This window comes from Pygoscelis adeliae, unplaced genomic scaffold (assembly GCF_000699105.1).
Source record: "Pygoscelis adeliae isolate BGI_AS28 unplaced genomic scaffold, ASM69910v1 Scaffold353, whole genome shotgun sequence".
In the NCBI taxonomy this organism is placed as follows: Eukaryota; Metazoa; Chordata; class Aves; order Sphenisciformes; family Spheniscidae; genus Pygoscelis; species Pygoscelis adeliae.
This window is the reverse complement of record NW_008824445.1, coordinates 1350498-1372990: the sequence shown is the minus strand read 5'-3', so window position 1 is coordinate 1372990 and position 22493 is coordinate 1350498. Positions and strand designations below refer to the sequence as shown.

Below are 22493 nucleotides of genomic sequence, written 5' to 3'. Positions count from 1 at the left end.
GATTCCACAAGAACATGCTGCTCTATGTTTGCAGGAAACTGGGACAGAAGGCGCCGTGCATAGAAGGAATGGGAAAAACTGACTAATTTGGGATTGCTACTAAGCAACCACATTTCCTTGGGCGTTCCAGGTCCTGGTGTAGAGAAGGTTTTCCACTGCCTTCTAATAGAGTCTAGGTCCTGTTTTTTTCCCAGATGGAATCTGGAGAAGAAACAACAGGTTTTAAACTTCTTTTACTGAGAAAAAGATGCTTGATTTTCTCTTGCCTCCTGTTTTACAGTTGGTATCTTCAGTGAGCATGATGCAGTAGTGCTATCTGTAGGCCCAGGAAGAGGGCAGTAGGGACAGCAGCACCCCACACTGCCCAGCAGTACCTGAAGCAGAAGGCATTGCTCAGAATGGGAGCCTGATATGCCCAGCCACTTCTGTATCAGAAATGTGCCACTGAGGAAACTGAAATTGTCTCGCAAAAGAACATCAGCTTCAACAAAATATTTCACTAAAGTTGTTCCATAACACAGATGCTGGGAAAAATAATTTCAAAACAAACCACATCTACACATTTTTACTTTTTTGTATTATTTCATAACTTGCCAACTGTAGTGATATATAATGACATGTCATATCACATTGCCATGCCATAATACAATATGAGATCTCATGTTGTGCACTACTGAAATGCCCTGTCATAATATGCCATAACCTGATGTTGATAAATATCTTTGCATACTCAGGACAGATTATCTATAAATCTGAGAAGTAGACAATATCTGTGTAACCCTTCCAGATTCACAAGATCTTTTATCTGCAATCAAAGCCATGATTCTTTCAATGATGCTGCAGGACAAATAGTGCTCTGTCCTACGTAACAGAATTGGGTTAGGCATGCTTTAGCTTTTGCTTTTACAGTTTTTGTCTGAAGACAGTATGTCAGACATGGTTTCTAAGCCCTGGAGAAGGGTATAAATGGGTTAATTACATAAGATTCTTATGTTTACAGGACGCAGTAAATGGAACAGATGGACAACATGTCCTTCTAGTTTGGACATTTTCCTGTCACTAAGTTATAAAACAATCTAAACTATTTTCATGTTCCAGAAAATTAGGTAGCAATGATCATGAAAATGGGCCATAAAACTTGGCTTGAGATCTCTCCCTATCTATGTGAGATGAAATATAGTTTCTGTGAGAGGAATAGCTGTGGACAGAATTAACTGCATGGTCCCCAGTCCCACTCTTCAAATCAACTGACTGAAAGAGCAATGAACATACAGATTGTTCCACTGCTACCGACCCTTGTTTTTAATCTGTTCCAGAGCAACTGTTTGCCTCGTTCTGGTGGTATTCTCCAATCTTCTTTTCCATGTGGGTTGTGACCTGAAACATGCTGCTTGAAAGACTCCTTTTACAGAGATGGAAATTTGCTGGCTTAAATTAAGTAGGATCAGCACAGTGATACCCTGATGAACTGAATGATGAACCCCCCAAAATCAATCTAAAAAATAAAAGGAGAGAGGAGCCTGGCAGTCTGTCATGACTCCAGGAAGGAAAAGAAATGTATTTGGCTATCTTTTGCCTCTATTTTATAGCTCTTCAAAATATTAAATTATTGTGACACACAGAGCTCTGTGCTCTCTGGCATGGAAAACAAGGGCACGCTCATATAGCAAACAAGGATCACTGTCCAAAGACTGCCTGTGTTGTGAAAATAACAGATGTTGCATCATTTAAAGAAAGGGTATTAAAAATGTGAGTAATATAAAATTCAGTGTAGTCAGAACTTTTACTGCAGTTTAAGTCCATATTTGAAGGGAAGAAATGAGAAGACAATTCCATAGCACCTCTAGAGGAAAGCAATTGAGTAGTACACCTATACTTTGAAGTTTAACTTCTAAACTTGTTACGAATTATCATCTGTACTTCACCTTGATAAAGCACTGCCCCATCCCAACAGGCAACAACAGTAAATATGGAGTGTACACTACCTGCTTAGGAGTATGCAGCAGCTCTTGGGCAATGGTTGTAGCCACAATAGCCCGACTGCTTGCTGCGCTTGGCTGAAGAAAGAGTGAAAGCCCAGCCACCAGCTGGACTCCGAGGTCTGTTATGGTCACTTTGTCATCTAGCACAGTCACTGTCTTCTCTGCCAGGATGGAGTCAGACAGAGGAGACAAAACCTTTGAAGAAACACAAAAGAATCAACTTAGGAAAAGGCCAATCAATTAAAATAACCTTTCCTAAGGTCATCATCCCTTCTTGTCTCCAAAGCCTTATGCATAGAAATGAAGTGGCAGAGCACACTGAAAAGGCAGTCTGATTTCATTAGCAGGGTCGGAAAAACATTCAGTAGAGAGGCTATAGCTGAGAACATTGCATCCAAAACTGAGAGCTATACTCTCTCAGTTGTGTTATTTACGTCATTTCACTAGAAGAGTCAATTTAAAACTTTCTTCCCCTGTTATTCTGTGTCCCAGTGTGAATGAGCTCATCAGATTTACTTCCCAACCATTTCAAAGGGAGGTTAGCAACATCCAGGATTTGCCCTTCACTTTTTTGCTTGGAAATTCTCATTTCTCTTTCTTTTCTGTTTCTGATGAAACATCAAGGTAGTAGGATACCCTTCCCCTTAATGAAACTAATGGCCATACTGCTATCTTTAGGGAACTACGGATAGCTAGTTCATGCACATACCGTCTTCTCCACCTTCCCCATCTCATATCTACAGCCTAGATTAGCTATATTCTCTCTTTGTGCATTGGCTTTAGTAAGGATTCAGCTGGGGCAGAACTGGGATATGGTGTTGGCCACTTGTGCTTTTCAGGGTTATTAACCAGGTTGTATTTTTTTCCCTGAATTAATGTTTAAATAAGTCAAAAGAAACTTGGCACAATTTAAAGATCTCTGTCTCAAAAAGTCAAAATGGTGCCCATCAGCTGACTGGTGGCAACCTGCATCCATCGGGGCAAGAGCTCCGACTTCTCACTGAGCCTGGAAGTGCTGCCTCTCCTAAAGATCTCTGAAGGCTCTATGGCTTCCAGCTCCTGGCCGTACTGCATGCCTCGGACCACCTCTAGCTTGGATCACTGTGGTTGGGTTAATGCTGCCTGTGACACTCTAGGTGGTCACAGGAATGTAGTGGGAAATTATCCTGTTTCAAGACAGCTGAACACTGCACTGGATTTATGTCCACACACAGGCTCTCTATGGGAATGGCAGAATGTGGCAGTCTAGAGCACAGTACCTGCATCGTTGTCATTCCTACTTCCCGTCCGATCAAAATCCTGCCTTCCTGCAGCTTGGCGATGTGAGGATCCTCCAGTTTCATAAAATCCATCACCAGGTCTGTAATGTCAAACTGCCAATCTGAGCCCAGCAGGTAGCTCAGCTGACCCCAAGGGCTAGAATCCTCAGCTACAAATTGTGTGAGGACTCGCACCATGGCATGCTGGTACTGCAGAGTGCATCCTCTTCCTTTCCGCTCATCTTCATCCTCATCATCACTGTCTCTGGTGGGTCTTTTTTCAGAAGAAAATGAAGCATAAAGAAATGTTTTCAAGAACATTAGTGAAAACTAACATTAGAGTGCTAATGGAGAGTACCCCCTTAATAACAGCCCTCCCTTCTGGTTTTTTGGACCATTGCTGATTCATGGCTACCTAGCATGATGAAGGACCATACAAATTGACTATAGCACTTTTTCATCTAAGCTGGTATGTCTGAAGAACAACCACTCTGTAAGTGGACCTTACCAGAGCACCACACTGTACTCTGTTGCACAGGACAGACACATGCACAGAAGCAAAACTCCCACAAATTTTAAAAGCTTTATTGTATCTGCAGATGTCCGGTGCAAAGCTGGGGATTCCTGTACTGCTGTTCCTCAGGGAAAGATGCTGCATTTTGGGTGCAGGTGCTGCAGCTGTTTTTGCTGACAGTTAAAATCAACTCCATTCATTTTACAAAAACACCCAAGAAATTTAGCAACTCAAACCCACCTTTTGTTGGAAACAACTGGGACTCGCCAGCCTTTTATTTGGCTCAGTTCTGTGTCCGAAATGTCAATCTGAAGAGGCAGGCGTGGAACCCAGACTGTGATTTGCAGAGGAGCACTCAGATACTGATACGTGAAGTTGACAAGCGCATTCACCTTGCCTTTCATTTCTTTGCCATTGACAAAAACATAGTCACATCTGTCAGAAACCTAAGGGGGGGGAAGAGGGAGAGAAAGAAGAAAAGGTAATCACTGCGACAAAACAACCTCAAAGTGTAACCCTGGCATCTCAAACCCCAAAACAAACAAAAAAGGCTCCCTTCTCTTTATGCATGTTAATGATAGCCTTTTACAATGGGAGCAGCTGAACACAAAAATCCTTCATTGGCTCAGGAGGCATAATTATGCTGGAGATGCCTAAAGACTGGATACTATTTATGAAGCTGGTGGTTGATTTTCTGTTTGTTATGCAGTGAGCCACTAGCCGATCACAGTGCTGTGGAATTTATAATGAGCAAGGCTCCTTCACGGCTTGGTCAAGAGGAACCCAACAAACCAAAACAGGTTTCAACAGAGGCAAGCAGCAAATCAAAGCTGTACCCTGATGAGTACCTTCATCAGGGGGTGACGCTGCTTTCAGTTGTCAAGACAAAGCTGGCTCTGGAGTGGATTTCATCCACTGAAGAGTAACAGAAGTCTACTCATTTCCTCCGCAATAAACATTATCTGTTTATAAATGTTTACATTTTGATTAAAGCTGTAAAGTATTTCTAAACACCGCAGTAGATTTATAATTAACATGTAAATGCTGTCCTGAAATATAAGCAAGCATTATCATAGTCATGTAAGAGTTATATCAGTAATCACTTCTTTAATCAATGTTGTAATTTACAGACCATTGAGTTTTCTCATTTATTACATTACTGAGTACTAGTGATAAAATCACTCCTGAATATATAAATCATTAAGAGGGATGCAGATAGTATGAAGTGACTCCATGTGATAAAGTCATTGTCATATCTATTCCTAAAGGTGTCATAAATGTCTGGGGAAATCCTGTGGCACATTAATCATACATTAAGTGGCTAGCAATGGGAGCTGTTACATTACTAAATGAGCTGGTATGTCTGCAGAAATTAACAGTAAACTCAGCAGATCTCTTCAACTCCTGCTCTTGCTCCCACGCCGTCAGAATTCTATCTCATCACCCATAACGAGTATCGTTAGTGCTGGCAATGCGTCTCCCCACCTGAACATATATTTATATTATTATCTGCTCCCTTTTATCCCCACTCCCATTCCCAATATAATTTTATTCTAATGAAGATTATCAGCCAGAAATGCTTATGTTCCCAGGCTAATCAAACAGATGGATGTCCTCTCTGACCACAAATACAGGAGCTTAACTGTTCCCTGTTTGACATACACATCCCGTTTGTATCCTTTGTCAGGTTTAGGCACTGCTCACATTCTGGTAAAATATTTGATGGCAAGATTGCAAAAGGAAACCTCAGAGAACACAATACAAACATTTCTGTGACTCATTCCCTAGGAGGGTTATGCTGTAACTGGGCTCTGTTGACTGAGAACGGTACTACGTACTACAATACCTGACCCATCTGTCTGTTTAGGCTTCTCCCTCAGACCATCTAAGACAGGTTTAGAAGTCTGAAGGTGGCAGAAATGTCTTCATTTCTTGAATGGCAATGCAGAAAAGGGTTTAGTTCACACGAGGCTGTTTCAGAACGACTATTTGATCAAATCTAAAAGTACTATGCAGCAGAGGTGCATAATATAATACCACACAGTAATTCAGAACTCTTTCCTAGATGGGCTGTTCTTTCTTTCTATGGTGCCATTGCATCAGCTTCACCCTGGGAGAGGAAACATCATGAAAATCTTTCTCATGAAAACAATTCCAACTGCACAGGCAAGCAAGGTTCTACATGTCAGGAGTTACAGCCTTGACTTCGTGATCAGAGGCATTTCTGCCTAGAGCAGTATACAGCCGCTAGAACCCACTGGGGGCATTCAGCTCCTGTAGTTGAGCTGCTGATACCTAATGCATCAGCACGTTGTCTCACTGCTGTCTCAGTTGCATGGCCAGTGGGTGACTTTCCTCTCCCGATGCTTGGCAGTGTTACTACCCCTCTCTCTGAAGCTGCCCATGTCTCCCCATCAGAGATGGAGACCCTGCGAAGTATCTTAGACCAGATACCTAATTCTTAGATGGCTGAAGGTAAAAGGAATTCACATCTAAATAATATACCACATATGAATGTTACCTATGGCACAACATCCTCAATGAAGTTCAGGGTACAAGGAAGCCCTGGCTGACACAAACTCTAATTTCTGTCTTCCTCTGTAACCTCAGGAAAGTCAATTCAACTCTTTCTGTCCATTTTCCCCCACTGGTGTAAACAACACAACCCAGGGAGCCTTGGTCAGCAACAGAGAACTGCACTGCACTTGGAGCACAGAACAACTTCTAGAGCCAAATGGGAAGTTGTGAGTGTGCCTGGGGAGAAGACCCTATGTCTGGATCATTTGACAAAGCAGCTTCAGATATGGCTTCTTCATTCTTTAGCCCTATCTTCCTTTGAGCAGAAGCTTTTGGGAGGCTTGTCAATAAGATCTAATTTAATTCTGCTTGGAGCAGTAGCCATTGCCATCCTGAAACTGATTCCATCCCATTCATTTCTATGGAGTTCATCCCAAAGACAAATGAACGAACTTTCTGAGTTAGTTGTACAAGTTGTTTATTTATGCACATAGTAAATCACATGCACATGCTGATAAAAGATTTCTGATAACATAGCTTCACACTGACCAGGTCTGGTCTAGATGTATGATTTAATATTATCTAAAGCCCAATGTTGTCAGTTACAGAACAAATGTGACTGTCAGGGAAAAACCACAATAACAATAGTAGCAAAACTGCAATTCCTAAATGGTTCTGGGCTGAGATCCAATCTCCATCTGTATTTGTAAAGCTGCTATATGCCTTCATGGGTATGTGACAAACAAATGGCTAAATAAATATATACAGCATCCTAAGGATGTGGCTGCTGTAGCTACCACACAGCCTTTAAAATTGCTACAGGTTAATATTTATTACTGGACATGCATCAGCAATAGTGGCAAGTCTTTATGAGTTGCATTGAGAAGAACATTACTCTCTTCACCAAGTACAAGCACTGCTAATGTCCTTACACATGCTTTTTCTTCTGTTCCTGTATTTCTGATAAAGAGGTAGCACAGAGAGTACAGGAGGAGCGAAGCTTATATTCTATTGTATTACTGTATGCATTTTAACTGTTGTGTTTTCAGGTATCCATTCTTGAAGCAACATTGATTGCTTTTGACAAATAAAGGCAACAGACTTCCCAACTAGTGCTATACAGGGGATGAAAGGGAAAAAGTATCTTAGTGTCTAATTCACAATGTGTGTGTGCTCTCCGTATGTACAGGATTAAGGATACTCCTCAAGGAATGTTCAACTAAAGCTATTCCATAGTCTACAGCTTCTATAAGCAACACATCTCAGCTAAGCTTAGCTATAGCAGGCTAGCAGAATGAGAGCAAGTGGGCTTGCTTCCCTTGCCCTTGTCTCACACAGTGTCACTTAAAAAATAAATAAAAAGGATTTCTCAGCCTCGGAGAACAAATCCAGATGTACTGGTTCTGCTACAATTTACAACATCAGCAAGCTACATGTAAGGTCTGATTTGCTAAGCAGATGCCCCTCACAAAAAAAGCGTAGGGGTTATATGGTGCAACAACAGACCCCCTTAGTTCAGATTAACTCAGATGGAAATAACATCACAGTCGACTTGGTTTTGGAGTTATCCAATGCAGACTCGGCAAAACTATTTTGATCTGTTCTCATATGGGGTTAAAAGAGATAGAAACACAGGACTGGTAGGGACAACGTAAAACACTTGCATGGAATCATGAAGGAAGGATAGAAGGGAGATTAAAAAGAGTAATAAATTAAACTGGATCATATTAGAACTCAAATTCTTTTTAATTAAAAAGGTATACTTGTTTAAGCATTTTTGATAGATAAAAAGTATCCCTCTGTTTTCCTCCAGGGTTTTGCAATGCTTCTGGAAGGTCACTGAACAGCACAATGACCGGCTCTCATCTGTGAGTGCTGCCCACAGTAGTCTAAGGAAGTTTCTAATAGAAGCTGGAGACTCTGTGAACAGTGATCTGTCTCTCATCTCCTGTAGCATTTATGCTTTTACTATGAAAACATCTTCCCTCTGAAAGTGCTTTTTATCTTTGGCATCAGAAGAAGCGAGAGATGATGAAGTGAAAGCCTGCTTAGCCACCACCTTTAAGTGATTGTTTTTTTCTATTTTGCGTAGCAGATCAGCAAGAGGTTTTGCATTTTAAAGAGCTTTCTCTGATGCTATTTCAACAGTTTCTTTCATTATTAAGCTGCATTCAGCTACTCTCCCCCTTTTTTCTATTTTTCTAACGTCTCTCTTCAGATTAAAACTAAAATAAAGAAGCTAGACAGAAAAAGACAGGGCTAAGCACAATTCCCTAGAGGTTTCTTCTTTGTCTTTCTTTTTTCTGGCACTGTATTTTTGTGCCCCTTTGTAACAAAGGCCATTGCCTTTCCAAATGACTTGGATAGATTCTCTCTGCAACAAATCACATTTTATTGAGCCGACAGAGAAAACTGCTGCCTGGAAATCAAGAGAGAGTCACTCCTGAATCACCACCTATGGCACTATGTGACTTTGTGATCTGGGGAGTGAATGTACCGTTCCATCTGGTAATGAACAGATTAGCTGCAGTGAATATTAAGGAGATTCCTAGTACTGTTACCAGCCAAATGCAGAACGTTTGGGTCTTCCTCTACTTACTCCTTTCAGATTAAGGTCTTGATCCCACCATGACCTCTGTATTGCAGAATTGCAAGAAGGGGGCATGAGCTGCTTGAGGTCACCACAAAGGATGTGACAACTTACTGCCTTGGACTCTGCAACCATAAAGGGGCTGTTGACGCTTCTGTAAGCATATCGGTTTTGCTGGGTTAAATTCCACTACAGATTCCTGAGAAATCTTCATTCAATTACTGGTGGAGGCAGATAGTTTACGAAAGACAAATTTGATGTCAAATATAAGCTAAGACTGTCTTTCAAAAGATGGTGAACTCAAACCACTGCCTGTTCTGTTTCGTATGTGTTGTACACAGGAGTGGAAAGAACAACAACTATAAGACTTAAAAATAAACAAGTGGTACTGACTCTGTGAGTCTAGTCTAGTCTAAGCTTGTTTATTCTCCTAGTGGTTTTTCACCTCGGGAGATATCAGCCCAGTCTCTGAGAGGCAGTTCTGAAGGACAAAAAGAGAAGTTTTTAATATGGCAATCCTGTCAAGTTTATGAACACTGAAGATTTGTGAGGCATCAGTCCATTTTCTAGGTAGCAGTCTGTGTGGTTTGCCCTTAATTAAACACCCTGAGGTTTAAAAAGTCTCAGAACTTTAAGACTGAACAGAAATGAGGAGATATGATAATGGTAGATGTCTTGCTTATACTCATCAGGTTCAGAATCTTGTATTTTGGTGTGTAAACCCATTTACCCATTTCTGTTATACTAATGTAAATGTTGCTAAAATATTCAAAGGTTACATAAATGTTTAAATATTTATGCAAGCACTTCTATGAGCAAAAAGATTTTTCCAGTATCTCTTAAAGGAATCTCAATTTCAACGAAAAAATTTACAGGATAATTAGTAAAGAATAGTGATGTTCAGCACTTTTCAAATATACGACACTCCTGCTATTTCAGCACAGTATCATCACTCTTACATACCAGAAGGGCAACTGTAGCTCATGGAGGTTAACCTTCGTGAACAAAGTCATCCGCTCCATTAAGGAATACAGAGCACCAGAATGACTTATCCACTGAATATACTGACACTTACATAATATATATAAAATATTAGACGGTGATAATAATTCCAAAGCTTTCTGGACAATCCTTTAGAATTTTGTAATATTCATGTCCTTGCTATAGAATTTCTTCTAAGATTACTTTTTTTAACAACATCCTCTGTAGAAAGGGAATTACGCTCTATTAAATTCTAGAGATTTTGAGAGAGACTCTATATAGCTCTCTAGCCTTGATTCCGATTAAACACTACAGTTTTATACATAAAGGAAATCCTATGCTACATGAACATTAGGTGATCACAACTGCTTCATAAGAAGGATTTCAATGCCTGGTTGCATAATCTGATTAATCAATAACCTACTACTGGAAAATGGAAGCTGTCTCAAGGCCCATACTATTCATTTTTTCATGTTAAACTGTTTAAGTCTGAGAAGAGTTAAAGCTTCAGACCTGAGCTCTTCCATGATCTCTGGAATGATATTTACAGCTTTGTGACACTGTTAGAGCAGCCTTTAAAACGGAAGCATGCTTTATAGGAGTTGCTAATTGCTAGTGTGACTTGACTTGCCAGAGCCACCCCTCGTTCCCACTGACTACAGTTGGAGCTGTGCTCAGTGACTTGGAAAGTGAAGCCAAAAGCTCCCCTCACAGGGCGAGCATAAAGGTAAATACAGTAATGCAGACTTAATGCTGATAAGACTGTCATCTTAATAAATGAAAGGCTTGATATTTCACATTACGTGCAAGAATAACCCTCAGAGTTGTTTTTACCTACGACCCACCAAAAGAAAAAGAATGAATTTGTGTCTTGAAATAGTTGAGGAATAATTACTCCCATTCTGGAAACAGTGATGAGGGAGCAGGGCAGGTATTACACTTTAATAACTGAATTAAGCCTTGTTCTGCCTCTCTTAGAACTGTCTGCAGTTTTCAATGGATAAAACAGCTTGTGCGTTGGTGTTGCTTTGTGCTTGTAAACAGCTGCCACGTTCCAAATGCAGTTTCAATCCCTGTGATCAGTCCTCAGGCAAAGTTCCCAGCAACCCACACTAATAACACGGGGATCGAGCCCTGAGCGCTGAAGAAGAGGAGAAGTCTGTAAAATCAGGGCTGTAGTTTAGAAGCCATTTGGACTCCCTCTGCTGAGAAGGGTCTGCATTTTCAGCATCAGCAGCCAGATTAGCAAAACTAAGTAGAAAACCCCCAAAGCTAGAGAGCATTTCTTAGGGAAAAGGCTGTACGTTATCTAATCTCATTACAAAGATTTTGCTGGCAGCTTTGCAGAGCAAAAACCGTACATTTAACTAACTGAATATCATTCACTACGACAGAACTGAGAAAGTAAAAGGGGCACAAAATGCCAGCTGAGACTGGAGGGCATCTATTTGCTCCCAAATGACCAGCTTTTGAAGCTGAACCGTAGCTGCGCTGAGCCACAGGAGCTCTCTGCAGCTAGCATTATCACATAAAACAAAATCTGTCTTGCTTTGTGCACTCTCGAGTCAAGTAATTTCTGAAAATGGGGCCAAACAGAGAGTTTGGCTCCTACTTACTAGGGATATGCCAGACTATATATGCAGCATGGTCCCAAATATCTTGCTTGGCAAAGCAGGATCACAGGGTGAATGCAGGGACTTTTAATTCCATCTACACACTTTGGACAATAGTTGCACATTTGAGAACATCACAATGCTTGTCATTTTCTAACTTAATATGTATCTGCAATATACAAATTCACAATGTGTACATTACAGCTATTGGCAGAAAAGGAAAGGAGAAGCAAACCATCATTTCTTCTGACTGTATTACTCAAAAAGGTCTGCAGAAAACTGCTTATCTTCCCATCATATCTACAGCTGTCACAAGACTAATGTTATTTCTCCCATTTACTTTCCTGGTCTTGATCTTGCCGTTTTGAAGTTGATTTTGAAGCACTTTCTGTGGAACTTGAGGCACTGTTAACTGCCACTCTGCTTTGATTTTTCATTTGGGATGTATAGGTTTTCCATACTGACATCCCTAATGCAGGTAGTGAGCTGGGTGAAGGTATGAGATGACAGGGAAAGAAGGCTGCAAGGGTAGAGTTTAAAAGTTTCTTTAGCTCCCCTTGAAATTTTTGCATTTTATGTGATGGCGAGGTATTTACAACTTTTATCGCTGAATTTAAGTATCGCAGACCATGTCAATTCTGAGTTTCAATCTCCACAGAGGCTGACTGCTTGGGGAGTAGTGGTATGCATTAATGATATTACATCTTCTATGAATGCTCTGCATATTGCTGGCCTATATGCTGTATTTGCATCTGACAAAAGTGTGCGGTAAAGCTTCATTTTTCTAAAGCTCCTCTGACGTTTTTCTGCTCTACCGATGTATATTGATCTCAGTAAAACACAGGACTATGAAAAATATGGAGGAGGGCAAGGAGGTGGACGTTCTATTAGCAATTCTGTTCAGAATATAACATATCATATTAGATTTACCAGAAGAAAAGCCTACAAAGTCACAGGGCTTCAGAACAGCAAAACAATGGAATTCCCATGCTGTGACTTTCCTGCTTTTAAAGCTTTTCAGTTTCACACAAATCACAGGAACACATAGAAGAGGAAAGAGGAGCCATCAGAGAATTAGGGTGCTGGGTTTGGACTCAGAGAGAGATACAGCTTCTGTTTTTGAGGGCTTTCAAGGCTGTATTAGGGTGTGGTGAGTAGGAACTGTATTTGCAGTTCATCAGCTACCGAACATAAACTTCAGGAAGGTCATTTGTGGTGGCCCTTGGGGGTATCTGCACCATGCAGTGGATGTGACAGAGATCCCATGCTTGTTCTGAGCCTGCTGGTGTGTCCCTACAGCCCTGTGCAGAGACCCTAGCTCAGGACACAAAAGCAGCATAGCTGTGTTGGCTCTCAGTGTGGTGTCACACAGACTGAGCTTTCAGCTCCTGATTCTGGAGCTAACCAAGGCCTCAGAATGAACACACAGGCACCTTACAAGGAGTCGTCCAACTTTTCTACATTCCTTCCAGAAAGTTACACAACTATTTTATTTTTTTAAATGAGAGTACTGCTACAATTTTGACTGTGTCGGCTGAAGTACCTGAAAGGCATCGACACTCCATGAGTAGCTGCCTGCATATTACAGCGGAGGAGGATTGGCAGTAGCTGCTGTTGTTTAGACTGACCCCTCCATGCTTTCACTGAATCTTGCAGGACTGCCATAAAACCACAGAAGAGAGCATTATGTTAAAGTGACTGCACAGAATATGGCCTGTCTATTATTAGACCACACTGGATTCCTGGAAACCCCATCTAGTGTGACTTTTCATTTCTCCCTTTGTTTTATAGGGTTGAGTTAGGAATGAGACTTGTTTTAATCAGAAGTTTATCCACCTACTCATTATTCAGCATACTCAACTCTACAACAGTTGCACCTAGCTAAGAAATGCTAAATAGAGTTTTATTTGACCTAACTAAAAATGAGCGATAAATCAATTGCATTATATTCACTGTAGGAGCTTTTTATTGGAAGTTAGTGTTGTTCCTCGATCAAAACAGCTGGTAGGAACAACCAGTTCTTTCTAGTCAGCCCCTTGTTTTTATTTTCTCCTATAACCTGCACTAAAAACGTAATGTGAAGCCCTAAATCCTCTGAGTCTTGAAGGCTTTGCAATAAAGCCCCATACGAAGAATATATATGTATGCTGAGGTGCAGTAACGCAATGCAAGTTTGGACGCTTACCCTGCCGTATGCAGCAGGAGTTGAAAGGTATGAGGGAAAATGTAACGTGCCCGTGACGTGCCAGGGTTTCTAATGGGATGAAATCTTCTGAAACTCTGCTTCCCCTTGAAATCACCATCTGCATCACACTTCATCACAACCCACCACATCATTATCTGCCTCCAGATGCTGCTGGTAAGAAAGCACAGGGAAGAAACCTTAGATGCCATGGGAAGCTTCGTTTTGAGCAGACTTAGCTTTCCTCTGACAGATACTTATGAGATTCCTCATTTTTATATTTTGGCAGTATCTGTAATAATGTTTCACTGAACCAAGTACAATTATCTCCAAGCTATGTTTAGGACCAGAAGCACTGATTCTCTACAAGATCAGTTCTGTAACGCTCATCGTGTAACACTATAATTTCAATAGGAAAAGGACCAGATCTTGAATTAGCCCTGTGGAGAGCAACACACCAGATATTTAGGTCCTTCCTTAACAATCTCAAGCGCTTCCATATCCTTTAGCACTGCAATGCACCGGGTAAGGACAGTCACACCCTGATTCCCATTCATCTTCATACAGGTTTTGTCAGATCAATGTATTTTGGCACTAGCACTTTCTTTAATGTAACACTTCACACCGTTCATCACACCAATGTTTCTGTCATCACCTGTCCCCATCTCACCATTCCCTGGGCACCTGTTTTGCTCTCTCTTGGTTGCATGTCTGGAAAGTTCCAATGGATCCAGAGACCAGCTGAGCCCTTACAGTAAGTAGATCAGGTAGCAGAAGCTGGTGCTGCAGCAGGACATTATCCCTAGTCAGTCCATCAGCTGTGGGGAGAAGCTCATCCCCGTTCAGGTCAATATATGTACAGTGTGGGGACCTCCGCTCTCACTAATAGAATATCAGCCTTGCTTATGCATGGATAACCACACTTTTCTAGGTAGGGCTAATATAAATAAAGGGCAAGCTGATTTCCTTTACTGGCGGAAGCCTGCTTTTGAATTACAAAGTCTGGCAGCCAGCCCCCACACTCAGAGAGCAAGCGATCATGTTGCCCCCATATACAGCCACCGATCCAAGTCAGAGTAAGTATCTTTCTATTTGGTGCCTAAACAATATGATGAAAAAGCATCCATAGACACATAATCTTATATTTATTAAGATTTTTTTTCTCTGGAATAGCTATGGTACTATGACGAAACATTAAGGAGCCTCAGGGACTGTCCCCATACCATTAAAATTTCAGGGTGAGCTTTCCTGATGGCTTTAATGAGTGCAGCACTTTAATGAGTCCAGGATTGAGGCTTAAGAGTTCGATTCTTTAGTTGCTGCCTGTATGTAGCTCAGCCACTCGGCTTGGAACTGCATTCAACCTACTGGCAGAAAAACGCATAACTCAACTTTTAATAAAAATACCTATAGTTGCTGCTAACTAGTGGTTCCTCTGCCTATCAAAGGGAAAAAACAGTGCTTCTGCATCTAGTTTTAAAACACATTTTAAGTTTTGCAAATACTGGAAAGTAAGGAAGAACAGTGACACTTGATTCCTGGATTGGGCCTTTAAACAAGATCTGTAACCTTGACGGTGTCTATAAGTCCCATCACTATTGCTTTGAAAATGTTGATACTAGCAGTAGTTCCAGTCTTTTCCAGCTATTAAGCTAGAGTTCAGCCACAACCCCCCCAGCCAGATTTTCAGCCCCCGACAGTTCAGTGTTGCTTTGATCTGGGATTTTGTTTCAAGTTACTGTGATGAGAGGGACAGCTGCGACACTCTGTCCTGGATTTTACCTCCTAACAGAAATTCCTAACATTCTTGCAGCGGCCTTCACCTGCGGTTAATGTCTCCCTCTGCTCATCAGTCTCAATGAAACCAAGAGCCCACCATTTATTAACAACTACTGAGGGACATCTTAAAGGTAAGATCCCTGTTTCTGTTTCCAGTGATGACCACAGCAGCTCCATGTGTGGACTAACATTATCTGAATCCATGTTTTGATCTGGATACATCTCAGAGCTATTAATGCCATTTAAAAATGAAAATAAGTAAGTAAGGTCTTTAGAGTATAGTTCAAGACTAATACACTGAGACTAGTATGCAGCTTTTAATTTACCAATTATAAATAACAGCAATAGAATAAGAATATGATACCATGTATACAGCATCCCCTCAGGTAGCAATGGGATAAAAGCTAGTGCAAGAATGATGAAATACAAACCCAAAATGTTTACAGTAGCTTCCGAAATACATGTAGCACTGAAGACTTTTAAACTCAGGTTATTTTAATGGAAAAAACATCCTCAAGCTCGTAAGCATTATCAAGAGTTTTCAATCTGGAAATGTCACAAGGTATTGCAAGTCTCCTGAAACTCCGCTGCTCTTCACAGCATGAAACCCCTTCTGTTCTAGCAGCCAGGTGACCTGGGAACCCAGAGCAGTATTTGCTCTTGAGCAAACTGCACAAAAGCGTCAGCAAAAGCAGCCACGTTCCACTTGAATTTCTAGGAGATGAAAAGGAGCCTATGCATGCAACTGCAATTACTATTAACGGATCCAGATATATGGATCCTATTGGTAAATTCCAGCTTAGCAAAGTAAAATTTGGCTGTTGCTTGGTTTTTAGTGCCATAATAAATTTTGTGTCCACTTTTAAAAGGGTTGGACCACTGTGTGAAGGTCTAGAGCATTCAAAGACTTTTAAAGTTCATGAAATCAACTGTAAATTTGGAAGTAAAGAGTTGAAACTATGGGACAATAAAAAAAGTAAAAGGAGTAGTAGTCAGCAGATTAAGACAGGACACAAACTGTGCACTGAGCTGCCTCAAGACCATGCTTATCACTGGGGAAACTATTACCTGTTACTTGCAGGTATATCTTAGGTTTAGATTTCCGCTGGGCTCTGTTACTGAGAATAATGTAATTGCAGCCAAACTGAAGGCACTGTAAAAATTAATATAAATAAGCTTTTATCTGATGGCCATTCAAATTGCTGGGAGAAACATTACCTTTAGGCTCTTTACCTGAACCATACAAATGGACACTTATTTATTTGATGACTAAATATTACAAGCCAAGTGCTAATAGGTACTGTTCATCTTCAACTTCTAGCCTAACTCTGTATGTTTGCCTGAATCCAAAGTTATCAGAAATTCCACACAATTGAAATCAAACAAAAATATCTGTGCGAAGCTCTAGATGACAATATGTCCAAGTATTAAATAGCTCTCATCAATAACACCTTTTTTTTCTTCGTTTGTGGTTTAAATTAATCTACAGGCTTTCATACCTGTAAGTATGTTTTGGTTCTGCTATGACAGGGATGCTCAGGAACATAAACTGTAAACACATGCACACATTCTTTGTTGAAGATACCATGATCTCTTCCCAACAGGTATAATTTATGATGACTGGACTTTTTTTTTTTTTTTTTAAACAGAAAGGTTACTCCCAACAAGGTATCTAAAACAGTATTTTACAGTGGATGATGATATATCCAAAGAATTTGACATAAAAGCTTGATGGGGAATTTCAAAATGAATTAAGGATTAAAGGCTTTTGTGCTCCATTTGAAGCTTTCTGAATGCTTTTTAAAATCAGAATCAATATGAACATGTCAATTTGACTTGAACCCCAAATTTCATTTCCCCATGTAAAGAAGTTTCCTGGAAAGGGGAACATTCTAGTTGAAAAAAAAGCCCTTTTTCCTTTACGATGAGGTGCTAAAACCTTTTTGTCCAAAGCATTTCATTGAACTTGATTTTTTAACTAGCTGCACGTTTCATAGCATTAGCACTAACATCACAGATGCATTCCTCTAGAGATTCTGCGTATATTTCTAAATACACAGAAGATAGTTTCTCTATTCATCTGAGCAATTTCAAAACATTTCTGAAGAGAAAGAAATTACACCTGAAAAATTTCTCTAGTCGATTCCAATAAATGCTGTGTTGTCTGCAAGTAACTGCCTCCAGTTACTTGTTTCACTTCAACTTCAGAGTGGCTAGACAGGGAGGCTTCTAGAAGCCACTTCAAAATGTTCCGATAGCGCAAACGGGCTCCATTTTAAGAAACCCTTTTAGTGGAGATAAATTATTTCTGCAGAAAATAAGAGAAGAGCTCAGCAGGGTCCCAAGTGCTAATCAAAGGACAAAGTGCTTCAAGAAAACATTCTTTCCAAACAAATTGTTGGAGAACTGCAATAGTCCAGGCTGTACTGCAATTACTGCAAGAACACTCTCTTTTTTTGTAAGATTTGGGAGTTTCATTTCTCCTTGATCCATATGCTCCAAAGCAATAAAACCCACAAGTCATTTTTGCAGAGGGATTTTTATTTGGGAAATCATTGTGCTGTCATTTTATATGCATCATCTGGTGATGTATAACAAATGCCCATCAGATATATTTTTTTTTCCCCTGACCTGAGTTTTCCTCTGAGTGGAAGAACTTAACACTGGTCATTTTCACCGCTGGGAAGAAGAAATCCCCATGGGGCTGGAATTATTTGGTGAAATTTTGTAAGCTGTTTAAGCACGATGGCTAATCTGGATGATCACAGTAGTCCTTTTCTGAATTTATTTTTTAAATTTGTGAATGCTGTCTTATATTTTTTCTTGCTTAGGTATGTGGTTTCAAATAAGATTACAATCAGGATGATCTCTAAACTAAATTCAAGCTATTACTTTGATTAGTAGTTAGGTGGCTATCTTGGGAAAAAGGTTAACAGGAATTCTTTGCGACTAAAAACTCTGTAATGCATCTGATATATGGGAGCACTTCAAGCTTCAGCAAACTGGAGAGATTTGTTTGGCTCTGAAGGATCCACTGAAAGCAGAAAGCTTTCTGTACAAGTCTTCTATAATGGCTTCATTAGTTCAAAGTACGACTATTTTTCCCACCTACTTGGTTGCTGATATAATAAATGCTTCTACATAAATTCTACAGTAGTGCAGCAAACTGTTGGATCCTGCAAGTTCACAGGAGTTTTATTGCTTTCCATAAACCTACAAACTGAACTGACTGTAATACATAACGCTGTGGCATTACTATTTGTATACTATATATCCAAGAGAGCTGATAGCATATTAAAGACACCTAAAGGGTATCATCACAAAGCCCACTGTGCTATATGCTGTAAAATCACATAATATAATAAAATCCCTATTCAAAGGAGCTTATGGACCAAGGATAAAATCACCCTTGCTCAAAGACCATGCACCATGAAAGTCCTGTGTGGAAAGTGCAACCTTTGTACTGACTCCCTGCACTGTGTGGGAGTTCAAATTCACAAACTGTGAATTTCCTTCAGGGCTTTGACTACATATTCACAGCAGAAATAGCTGCGTTGTCTTAAGACAATACTACCCCACTGGTGTTCGTTACTGTGCGACATTAAGCTCTAGTGCTAAATTGACGGACTGGTCATGTGAACGCTTTCTAGCCACTTCTGTCCAGAATCAAGCTGTTAATTCAAAACAGCTCTCAGCAGAATGTGAAGTCGACCAGGATGACTTTGCATTGCAGTTGCTGGGGAACACTCATCCAATCCATTCCACAGATGCAGCTGTGGAGGTGACAATCGCAGCTGGAAAGGTGATAAGAAACATGTGGAGAGGCAGTACTAACAGCAGAGCTGTTTTTGCAGTGAATGAACTCTGTGCACAGAGGACTTGAGGTGACATTACCAAGACGTTTTAAAATTAGGACACGAAAATTAAACACTGAAATTCTACTGAAACTCAGTGTGGTAACTGTACTGTTGCACCTAACTCTCTTTTCTTAAAAATCCCCCTCCTTATGCTTTCGAAACAGTAGTACAATTAATTTGCAGGCGTAGATTTAGTGGTTGTTCCAGGCTATTATCCTTTTGTGTATAAAAAGACATGAAATTTCAGAAGCTAATACATGGCATGAACTTACTTTAATGACGTCTTCGTCAGAGGATTTGCACTCAACTGATTCAGAGATGTCTGTCACAGCACTGTTCTCCTCAATGGAGATCACTTTGATGGGCACTGCCACTGTTTTTCCTGTGAGAATTGCGGTGTTCAGAATTTCCATGTCCTGTACACAAAACAAAGCACAGCGCTGTTCACAGACAGCTAAAGAGATTTCCAAAAGGCAAGCATCAGCTTTTCAACTGGACTTATACTCAGGAAAGATGCATTAGTTCTTAGTGGCTAATGACCTAATTTCATCTTCAAATAGGTGCAACTTGGTAAAACGTAGTAAAACCCCAATTAATATTTTACCTGCTAAATAAACAGTCAGCTGCATTGCAAACTGTTAAACAGTGAGCAAAATGACTGCAGCTAAATTCAGTCCAGGCAGGCACACATCACAAGTAGCTTCTACTTTGTAAGTGTCCCAACATTTACCTTCCAAAACATGAGTTCAGAGTTTTTACCAAACTGGATTTGACTGGCAATGTTTGGGACAGGATGCAAGAACCTGGTAAGGTTACCTTTTACGAAGGTAAAAATATTGCTCTATTGAATCTAAGCCCATTGCAAAGACGGAGCCTCTCTGTGAACTTTGTATCTGGAACAGTTTCAAGATTATTTAATTTGCTTTGATATGGCCAATGAAGCAATGTAAGGAATCCAGAAGGAGTTAGTGATGCTATTAACTGCAGAGAAAATAACAAGGAAATCTGAAGTTTGAACTTCAGTCGTGGCATATAAGCCTTTCAATGCACCATCGACGAAGCTAACTCTTCTAACTCCTGAACTGTTTCAGCATCACCATATTCCCAAGATTCTCATGCAGGAAGGGAAGTTGTATAAAGAGAAGTATCACCTGTAAGACATGAGGTACTCCTACTCTACTCAGCACTAGCAAGGCCTCAGCTAAAGAACTATGTCCGATTTTGAGAACTATACTGCCAGAAAAAACTTTCTTAAGTGAAAAGAAATAAAAAAGAACAAGGAGAATAAATCAAAGACTAGAAAACAAGATCTGTGAGGAATGACTGAAAGAATTGGGATTGTTTAGCCTAGAAAAGACTATAGGAAAAGATGATTACTGTCTCCATATACACAAAAATCTTCCAAAAACGAGTAAGAATAAATCGTTTTACATGTTCATGGACAGGGCCTGAAGTAATGGGCTTAAGCTGCAACAAGGAAGATTTGTTTAACATTCAGGCGATCTTTATTATCAAAATAACGGTAGAGAATGGTGGAACAGGTTGTCTGGGGCAGAAGAAAATGCACAGTCTAGCCTAAGAGATCTTTGAAGAACAGGTTATATACATCATTCAGAAATAATATAGGTTCTTTGAGTCAGGTAGAAAAGGAAAGGGAGCAGATGACCTCTTGTGGTTCCCTCCACCCCTGTATCTTAGTAGTCCACATTTTTTCAAAATTGAATGATAACACAACAATCTATATATCTTGTACTCGAAATAACCCTATTCTGCTTCAGCCATCCCAAAGAATATGATCCTTCCTCACTGGACAAAAGAAAATGACCTATACCTTTAAAATGGAAAAGCCCGACAGGCAAATGTGACTGATATTCCGACTGATATTCCTGCTTTCTGCACTATATAGTGCAGAACTGATGTACCAATTGTTAAGTAATAATCTGTCACTTCTGTTTCTCTCTTTCCAATAGGTCATTATTGGTGTATCTGAATTCTAAGTGGCTTTGATATAAAGCCATTATTACAAAGGTTAAAAAACCTTTTCAAATTTCCCAAGACCTTTCTGGAGAGTAGACAGAAAATTTGGCTACTGGCATATTACCAGCAATTAGAAAAATCAATCTTCTGCCCTTTTGTAATGGTTTCATTAAAGGAAGTAGTGTGCATCTGAATGAATTTATTTTGATTAATTACTTCAGAGATGCATCTAGCCCAAAAATTGTAAAAGGCATCGTTTGTCATGATAAAGGTCTACTGAAATTTTACATCCCCTCTCTGTAGCCCAGTATGAACTTCAGGAATTTCAAATTCATGATGTGCACAAAGGCTATGGAAACATATTGTAGGTATTATCTAATGGCTTCACAGCTGTACCATTACAATCATTAGAGATCCTCAGCATTAGGAAGCAGTTGATAGCCACCTCGCTACAGCTTTGAGCGGAGATGGAAACCTTCGTATTTCATCTTCACTGAAAGCAGTCATAACTCATTGGTATTACACAGATTAAGAAATACTGAAGTATAAGCAATTAATGTATTACACACTATGTTAAAAGCAATTTTCAAATCTGCCACTTCCCTTAGTCTTAAGTGCTCTATGCTATTCAACTGTGATATTAAAAAAAAAGACCAAAGAACCAAGCCTTGATTCTATTCTTTTTGTTTAGAACTAAAATAGAAAAATGTGTGTCCTATATCCCTGTATATGGAATTGCCTTATGGCACAACTTCTGCCTCCTCTGTGTTTCCTTTATATTGCTGCAATAAAGCCAAAGGCTTTAATGTAACAGAGAATTGACCCATTGTCTGCACCCATACACAAGCTGTTAGGCAGAAAACTCTAAATAATGTATGAAAGGATCCATGGTCCAAGACTTCTCAAAAGCTGAACTCATAAAAATAAAAGGAGCTTAAACAGAACTCTGTCTGTCTGTCTGCTCTGCAATACTGAGCACTCTGGCCGTGCACCACAGACAAGGGGGCTCTGATTCAGCATCCGAACCTGCTTCCCTTGCATTCTGCCACCTCCTTTAATACCCTTGATTATCCACTGATAAGCAGAAATAGTAGTTGATTCTTTAAGGATATGTCAAGCAACATTAACAATTGTTCTCACATCAGAACAGGAAATATGATAGCTGGTATAGGTGGCGATGTTTATGTTTTATTTTTAAACACAACACACTATCCTGTTTGCAAGCTAATTTGGGAGTATACA

General features: G+C 40.0%; 1 protein-coding gene across 1 annotated transcript in view; it reads right to left on the bottom strand.

Moving 5' to 3' along the window:
- TMEM132C (transmembrane protein 132C) overlaps positions 1 to 22493 on the bottom strand; it is a 228134-nt gene that overhangs the window by 10567 nt on the left and 195074 nt on the right. Inside the window, exons 6-9 of the mRNA XM_009320962.1 lie at positions 19547 to 19690; positions 3996 to 4201; positions 3242 to 3515; positions 1986 to 2177 (exon numbers count right to left, since the gene is read on the bottom strand). Of these exons, the coding sequence (XP_009319237.1) occupies positions 1986 to 2177; positions 3242 to 3515; positions 3996 to 4201; positions 19547 to 19690 (816 nt within the window). The remainder of the gene's footprint in view (positions 1 to 1985; positions 2178 to 3241; positions 3516 to 3995; positions 4202 to 19546; positions 19691 to 22493) is intronic.